Source organism: Mucor mucedo (genome assembly GCF_025094135.1).
Source record: "Mucor mucedo strain NRRL 3635 chromosome Unknown EV154scaffold_84, whole genome shotgun sequence".
Lineage (NCBI taxonomy): Eukaryota > Fungi > Mucoromycota > Mucoromycetes > Mucorales > Mucoraceae > Mucor > Mucor mucedo.
Window position 1 is genome coordinate 170,588 of NW_026252368.1, and position 9,077 is coordinate 179,664.

At 35.1% G+C, this 9,077-nt stretch overlaps 2 protein-coding genes across 2 annotated transcripts; one reads left to right on the forward strand and one right to left on the reverse strand.

Annotated features, from left to right (window-relative positions):
* Window positions 1-785: 785 nt before the first annotated feature.
* Window positions 786-3,409, reverse strand: EV154DRAFT_425564 (uncharacterized protein; the record flags this gene model as incomplete). The annotated part of the gene is made up of 10 exons (XM_051596256.1): window positions 786-1,279; window positions 1,369-1,977; window positions 2,076-2,223; window positions 2,292-2,426; window positions 2,511-2,542; window positions 2,604-2,670; window positions 2,742-2,808; window positions 2,882-2,925; window positions 2,998-3,160; window positions 3,234-3,409. 10 exons carry the CDS (start codon window positions 3,407-3,409, stop codon window positions 786-788), a joined length of 1,935 nt encoding a protein of 644 aa, XP_051454987.1.
* Window positions 3,410-5,745: 2,336 nt separating this feature from the next.
* On the forward strand, window positions 5,746-6,935 carry EV154DRAFT_553790 (uncharacterized protein; the record flags this gene model as incomplete). The annotated part of the gene is made up of 5 exons (XM_051605150.1): window positions 5,746-6,038; window positions 6,071-6,127; window positions 6,284-6,563; window positions 6,652-6,726; window positions 6,827-6,935. Exons 1-5 carry the CDS (start codon window positions 5,948-5,950, stop codon window positions 6,933-6,935), a joined length of 612 nt encoding a protein of 203 aa, XP_051454988.1. The 5' UTR covers window positions 5,746-5,947.
* Between the last annotated feature and the right edge of the window lie 2,142 nt (window positions 6,936-9,077).

The window sequence follows — 9,077 nt, forward strand, 5'->3', positions numbered from 1 at the left end:
CCAATACTGTGCACACAAATAGGGGGTGCGGTTGACAAAAAAAAAGGGGGGGGGGGAGGGAGAGGAAAGATCAAGGTGAGGAGAGAATCTGTGGGACATTAAATGATGCCAGCAATGTCACAGGACTTCTGGTGGGAATAGCGTAACACAACTTGTATCACTCTCTCAAAGGGTTAATTTTATAACTTTCTTCAATGAAAACAATGTCTGTTGTTAATTCTGATAAATCTTCGGGATTGCTTAATTCAGTAAATATGACGCCTACCACAGACAATGGGTAAAAAAAAAATTTATTAGAAAACTCCTCTCCATAGTGTTTGTAGTAAAAACGTCATTCTATGATAATAATAGAATGACGTAAATCCAGACTCATCTCACCCTGAAGGTCAATGCTTTATCCACCTGTTTTTTTTTTTTTACCCGAACTTACCGCAAAAATGTTGTCCACTGGAAATTGTATTACCAACTCTCAGGCTCCGTCTTCTATTGATTGTTACTGTTTCCATAATGTGTGTCGGTTCGCGAACGGATTGCTTTCCGTCATCACATGTTGGGCACAGCAACCTAAGAAAAAATAATAATATCAAAAATGGTCAGGCTGCTGATTTATTAATTTAAACAAGATAGAAAAAAAGAAAACAAATATATTATCACTACTTGTGTGTGGGATAATAATATGAAAGTTGCAAGCTTTATATGCTAACATGTGCAATGAATTTATTGGAAATGGGGTAATTTTTTTTTTTTTTTTTTACTTGTGTGGTATATTCTAAGGGATATCTAGGCTAGATTGTAGGTGTAAGTGGGCGTGGTTTTAATTCGACTTGAGGCCAAGCAAGATCTTCAACAACATGACTTTGATCGGAGGTGTGTTGTTTAGTTTGTGTCATGCCACAAGTGCAGTTTGAGAAGGCTATCCCTGCAGCTTCATTTATATTCGTTGAAATAATATCTGATCCCGATAGATTTTTAGCTGAAATGCGCACACTTGTCTCGGTCCCTGTAGAATCCGAACTCTTTGAATGGGTTTGCTGATGATTTGTTTGTTGTTTAAAAATACTGCCCACGCTATATACACTGCTGCTGCTGGAACTGTCTGCGTTTTTGTAGAATTTCTCGGGTAAGTTTAGAACCTTTGGTTTTCTTCCAATCGCTGCGGTCGTAGATAGTTTTGCTTCGCCTTGTACAATGTTTAAGAATTCTTGTTCATCAAAATACTTTAATGCTGCCCAAGATGGGTTTAAAAATGCAAAAGTTCTTTTTAAAGAATTTAGGTTTTCTATCTTCCAAAATGTCAACAAAATAAAATCTCAAACTTAAACGCCACTTTCATCAAAAAAAAAAAAAAAAAAAAAAAAAAAAACTTACGTCGACCGACACCGCCGCGCGATTCGATTCCATGCAAAGGCTTTGAAGGGGCAGGCAATGTTCCTTTCGATCCTTGATTTAATGGAGCCTTGTTCTTCTCAAGTCGACAAATATTTCTAGCGATACAAACACCGGCCAAAGTAGCAGCATAACCCGTTTTTTCCTCCGTAACGTTGGTTACATCCCCACCCGCAAAGATGTGCTTAAATTTATAATGATCCAACTGCAACGTCTTCTTCACTCGCACTTTCCCCCAATGATCTACAGAAGATTCAAACCCGACATCCCCATCCCCTTGAAAGATTTCACTGCAAGGCGTTGTACCCGTAGCCATAAACACTTTATCATAACCTGCATAGCAACACCCACTTGATCCCAAATAAGAATTAGTATCACCCGAGTCAAAATCCACAATCTTTTCATTCAAAACAACTTCAACACCCAGACCTTTCAGATAGTTCAGAGCATTCGCTTGTCTTTTTTCCGAGCTTCGTCGCACCAGATTAGAGTGTGAATCAACGATTGTTATTCTTTTCTTTTTTTGGTAAGGGGAAGGGTATACATGTGTGGCTATTTCGCTTGCAAGTTCGCATCCCACCAAACCACCACCTACAGCAAAAAGAAAATGAGTCAGAAAAAAAGTTTTTTTTTTTTTTTTTTTTTTTTTTCTTAAAAAAAAAAAGGGAGGGGGTTGCAACGGTCTACACTACCAATAATCAAAACTGATTTAGATTGCTTTAATGCGTTGTGCTCTGCCGCAAGTTCAGATAATCTGTAAAGCGATGACGTGTCAAATGACTTTAACTTTGACATATAAGTACTTCCCGTAGCAATGACTAGATAGTCCAGTGGAACCTAATAGAATAATTGTAAATGAAGCTGTAACAAAAAAAAAAAATCGAATGTTTATATAGTTAGATTACATATTCATTATTGACTTTGACGGATTTGGCATCTTCGACAACTTTCTCGGCATACCCAATAATGACCCGGCCCTCCTTTACATAGGCATCGTGTCTTACTCTCAGTGACGACGTTTCTTCAGGTCTCACTAACAGCTATAAATAAAGCATATATGTAAGCGTTTGTGTGTGTGTGAATCAGAATCCATATGGAAATCACACAAAATAAGGTTGACAAACCTTGATCATGCCAGGGGTATACTCAAATGAGTCTGAAAAAAGTAACGTTCTTTTAGTATATTCCAGTGTAGGATAGACATTTAATCTATTTACCTTTGGTATCAATCAAAGTAACATGAAAACGTGGCATGGGATCTAAAATTGAAGCTACAGTGAAACCCTGCGTGTTTGTGTAACGTGTTAGCGATGTTGGGTTACAGTTTTTTTATTTTTGGGTACATCAATGCTTACTGTAAATCCTCCTCCAATGATCACCACCCTTTTCTGGTATTTGTTACATGTTGGTGCATGAAAAATTCTAAATCATAATAATTGTTTTTTTTTTAAAAAAAAAAAAAATAATCGTCTGTGCGTTTGAAGAGAGTTTTTACCTTTCAAAGCTGTGAATCTTGTCGAATTCAATGATCTTTTCATTCTGGGTGTGATTATATAAAGTCAGCCTATGCAGAATAAATTCGAAATTTAAAATAAACTGCCCATGAATTACCAAAAATATCTTGACTTCAACTTCAGCATCTTTCAGAACATCCTGGGCATCTGTTTTAGATATGACTTGCCACTTATGTGCGTGAAAGAAGCTATCAATACGTTCTTTGCTCTTTACATTTAATTCCAATGGCGAATCAAAAGTTAAAAAAGTTTTCCAAATTCTAAAATTAAATTTTTTTTTTTTTTAACTGAGCAAAAATTTCTTTCAAAAATTTCTTTTCCCCTCCCTAATACCTGTGAACAATGATTTCAATATTTTTGGAAATTTTTTCATGTTGTAATTCTGATAAGGCTTCAATAAACAGCAAGTTTTCATGAGCATGAATTCCCTGTAAATAGGTCTCGAAATAAGCAAGCTGCTCAGGTGAAGAAAGAATGTTGTGCAATCGTCTGTTTTCATCATTTTCCATCGTTGATATAGTGGCGCTGTCCAAATTGTCAAAGGTTATTTCCTTTGTCGTCTGTCTAGCCATAGATGTTGTAACAATTGCCATAAAGTGCCCAAAAAAAAAAAAATGTAAAGAAGATAAAGAAGCAGATAGATCTTGTAGAAAACCCGAATAGGAACTACTAGTAGAGATTTCTAAGACACCGCTCCAGTTTGATTCCAACCTGTTTCAAAAAAAAAAAAAATTGTTCATATTCCCCCGGCTAAAAATCAATCTGCATTGTAACCAGTCCCTTTTTCCTCCCTCTAACGGGTTAGAATCCGGTAATTAGTCAATTTGTCACGTTTTATCCCCTTGTTTACTCTGCTATGCGTCATTCAGCATGTCCTGACGCTTTCATTATCAAAGATTGGGCACGAATCTGTCATTTAATAATGTACCCGGATATTTTTTTTTTTTTTTTTTCAAAGCGGGACGTGTAAAAAAAAAAAAAAAATCTTGTCCGTTTAGGCCGAAATGGGCGAAATTATTTATTACCACTTTCGGATAATATTTTTTAAACATGTCCCATACCATTTTATCTTATCTATGCATATTGACGATATCCCATGTGTCTATTTGTCAAGGAGGTAGAGACTACTTCAATTTATTAGGCTAGTTTTATTTCTAGCTCATAATATACATATGGCAACAATTAGATAGAATGAGTCTAGGGGTGAAATAAAAATTTCCTTGCGAAGGCCTCAACAGAAATAATTCGATCGAAGCTGGACCTTTCTTTTTTTGTGGAGAGGGACCACTAAAAAAAATACTGCGCCGGCGAAAGATAAGCAATAGTAATGTACCAGGATCACGTTAAAAATGCCTTCGCAGTTTGTTGAGTAGTCGTCTTAGCAACATTTTTGCTGCAAACAAGTTTGGATGATCTCAATATCAATTGACTGGTATTTAAACATAATGGATGTCGATTAACATTCTACTATAACCGTCAATACAATAACTCATAACAAAATATGTAAAATAAAAAGGATTCTTGATTTGACTTTAAAGGTTCAGTTGTTCATGCTCATAACAACATTAGTCACTCTTTATGAGAAGTCATAGAGGCAAGCGGTAATAAAGAACAAGTCTTTAAAATACTTGATACGATGGCCAAATTACAATGAAGATCTGTATTTATATTTGACAACCTTATAAAACCTGTCATTAATGAACCTAAAATAATTGATATATCAATGCATAGGTCAAACTTCCGCATATTAACGGAAGCTGTGCGGGTTGTTTTTGCACGAGAAATATGTCCACAAATGTTATTGTAATTGAGTGTTTTCTTTGGTGCATTTTTTGGTATCTCCTTTCTTGAAGGTCAAACGACACTCCCCAACTAAGCGCCTATGGGTGGGCTCAAAGTACTACCAATGTTAGCTCTAGCCATAATATGTCTTGATTGTTCTCTGTCATTCCGATCAGCAATAAAAGTCGAAAATGGTGTAAACGCAAACATATAGATCCCCCAATATTAATGTGCCAAAATAAAAGATGACAAGCTAATGACATATCCTATTTCAGGGATATCTCCATTGGAAAAAAGACACGGATATGGAAAAGACTTTATATGCAATCCATGGAGATCGTCCATCATTTAAAATCTGTAATATCCATGATCCACAGACATTTTTTTTTTTCCTTTTGTATAAGGATATTATTTGAAAAACAAAATTCTATTCTCACATGTCTGATTTTTTCTGTCATGTAGCTTTTTTTCTTCTTCCTGTAGAATATCGCTTTTGATTAAAAAAAAAAAAAAATTATTGGCAGTGCATCAGGCACCAGTAAAATCATTCCCCCTACTTCTTCTGGAAATGCCATTCACAGGTGTCATAATTCATGTAGCATCCTGCTGTAGGAACTCATATCAATGATATTGGGCCTGGTTAAAAGACCGTATTTATTGTCCAGCGGTCCCCTTAAAAACAAGTGTATTTCCAACAAGAAAGCCCCAGTTGAAGGTAGCCTTGAACTCAATTACACTTTTAATTGACAGACATAATCTCGGCAAAAGAAGTAATAAATCGTCTCGTTTTGGCCTTGGTGTCCATCATGGCAGGTCCTCATTTAATTCAATTGGGTTGGATTGCACTTCAAATTATATGTCCAAGACTTCCTAAAAAATAGTCATTGGCTTCTTCTGTAGGGTTAAGGACAGTTCAAAGACTTTCGACATTCAATAGGCTTTTACTCAAAGACGATAGTGAATGACTAGAAAGCTATAAACTTACGACACAAAGCTACACAAAGGGAATATGTAGCGCGAAACAAGCCGGCTCGGAATTCTATCATTAGACCGGACAGTAAAAAAGGTACCAATTTTATGGGATGGCATTTGCCATCACGCATTCATCCTTTGCATTCTACGTGCCATGTCATAAATTGTTGCGATACTCTACTTTTAAAACATGGCACACCCAATTATGTTGACTCTCCCAAATACACTTACGAAGTTTCACCATTCAACATGAATGACCATTCCATTGTTTTTTTTTTCGAATACGGGTCACAATGGACCATCCAAAGGTTAAGTTGCAAGTGTATGGTCAAGACACAATGATATCTCTATTCTATCTACGAGGAACGAATAACAGGGTGTTAGGTAGGAATGTTTATTTCGTGTTTAACTTGAAGTTGTTTCACCAGGAAGCAATACCTACTTTTACGCATCTACAACTCCCTCAATATACAGTAAGGCAGATCCAGAGCCCAAATATCTCTTTACCAAATGACTACAAAATACTCCTTTGTCTTCTTGGGAAGACATGTATATATGAACAAATTATAACCAACACTACAATTGAGGAGATCAAAATTACCAGAAAAAAAAAATATATATATCCAAAGATTTAGACGCTCAAATCCGAACTTATAAGGAGTACACAGATATGGAAATCTACACAGACATAGTGGAAACAGTTGGAACCGAAAATATGGATTCGAGCGCAAAATTAAACGAGCTGGCTGAATTTGTTCAAGACCAAAATAATGAAGATCGAGTCGAGGAAGAACAGGATATACCTATGCCGATCCAAATGTTGCCCCGAGAGACGAATACAGATCACTGTGATGTAATTGGAAATACATATGGGAACACTCGATTAACGATCCGGGAAACTCGTCTGATGTAGATATCATATCTGATATCATAGTCATTGTCACGTAACACCAGCTTGTACCTTGAAATGACAACACTACATACGTACCAATATAAGTGGGGATAATCATATCAGTAAGCTGTGTGATACCGATGGCGGTATTACAGGATACACAGTCGATATCGAGATTCTGTATGTTAGTATGACCGACTGAGGATGTGGCTAAACTGGATATTGCTGGCACATGATGAGGAAGTCATAATATGTCATATTGACGGATCATTAAATTTAGAGGCATATATGCCATTCACCTCGATAAGCTTGATGATAATCATACCGCCTCCAAAAAAAAAAAGCTAGAGAACCCCAAGACAAAGATTTTACCATATCATTCTCAATAGAGCATAAGCGAGGTCAAAAACAGTAAGAATAAAATGGACAGAGATTTAAACGATTAAATCCTAAAAATGAAAAACCAGAATGATTCAAACTGCTCAAGTTTATAAGACATATTTTGGCACGTATATAAGTATGCTTTGAATCATAAATCTAAGAATTGCCAATGAGGGTATTTTAGACATAGACAATTATGACAAATCGGGGTTCTTGTTACTTGTTAAGTATCAACAAGTTCTGTTTACTTTCTTCCTTGAAGACTTTAATTAAATTGCATGTGATGTTTTGAGATAAAATAGATAAAATCAGATTAAAAGAAAAACAAAAGAATCCATCAATCCTTTATTAAGGTTATAAAGAGAGGGTTATCCTAAAGGGGAGGACCCTTTTTGTTTTAAAACATTTAAGGTAATGAATATGGTAAATAACAGACAATGGCTTGTTAATATTGTTTTGCATGGAGAACAAAATAAAAAATAAACCAAAAGTGATACTGTTAGAACTTGGACACCACTTTATTATGGACGAAAAAATATAATTCAAAACGTATTAAAAAATGTATTCAAAAAATATTGATGGTCTATGAGAAAAACTATGGATATTTATATAAAGAACTGGTAAGCGCCTTATTGGATTATGATGTAATAATCTGATGATAGTAAATAATCAACATGTCTTTAAATTTAGCCCTTCCATACTGAGTATATAAATATTAGTCAGAAGGATCAACAGTTATAACATCAAATGACAAGAGTAATATTTGTGCTCAGGATCTAATAATATTCTATAGTCCAGGCCCATTCGATTGTATTGCTTTTGCAGAATAAATATTTACTCGCCACAGGGATGTGCCCTGTGTACAGACTCCAACGGTAGGATGAGAACAAGCGGGGTAATGTGTGATCCATGATTAACTTCTATATTTATTATCCATCCTTAATGTGATTTGACAATTAACTTTATTATTATATCTATGATATCCTCAACAAATATCTTCTGAAAACTTAAGACTCGAATTACATTGTCACTATCCATAACAGTAATTGGCCCGAACTATAAAGTGAATAATTTACATTAGCTGATAATTCAGTAATGAAGCAAACCCCATAACATGGGAACACCATTCGAATATTATAATTAAACTATACTGATGGTCATTCTATACTATACTTACTGTAGGAAATATGCGACATTGCAGACAGATCACTCCATATAACGTTATTTTTAAATCGTAAAACTTCTTTTGCGCGATTGGCATAAGGTTGAAGCGCTATACTGGTAGAACAATATCATTTCTCTATTAGGTAATAAAATTCCAGTAAGCCTTTAAAACTTGAAGATGCCCGTATTTACCGATTCTCGTTGTTTGAAGATCGTTTTCTTATGTTGAATTATCCCGCTGAAAAAAAAAGGTTATAGTTTTATTAATCCGAATATAGCGAGCTAATGCATTAAGTGTATCTTTCTACTTAACTTCACTACAAGCAAAAATATGAAGCTATTGTAACTATTCCACTTAATTTTATTTGCTTCGTGAGTCAGGAATGTTTATAGATTAGCATTTACCGTGATATATGCAACATAAATTACGATAGTATTTTTTGAAATTTTTCACTCTGGCCAACTAGTGTTTGAACTTGTTGATCTTGGGACGAGTTTACACTATTTCGGGAAAAATCGCAACAGATATTTTCACTCAAGCATGCGTCATTTTTTTTTTGGCTCTTCTGAACTGTGACGATTTGACATGCTAAAATTGATAATAAAAATAACAGATGTCGTGACCAACCGCTGAGTTTATTTCTAGTATTTCATATTTTTGATCGCACAAATGCATGAATCCATATGCTCGAATTTTTTTCTCCATAATTAATTCTGAGCAATTTTTTGGCTTGAAAGAACGTACAGCGACAACAGTTTACTATACAAAAAATTCAATTCAAAACAGCGTGTTAAGCGAAGAAAAAGACCAAGAATGAATAAAAAATCGTTTTCGGGTATAGCATCCACTGGTTTTTTAATGACGGAAACATGCAATCTTGTTAGCGGCATCTTTTTCATGACAAAATAGCATGTTCAAATTCTTGAATCTGAAGATTTCACCTTGGATGAACGTGGTTGTCATTTATTTGTTGCTTAATTGAAAA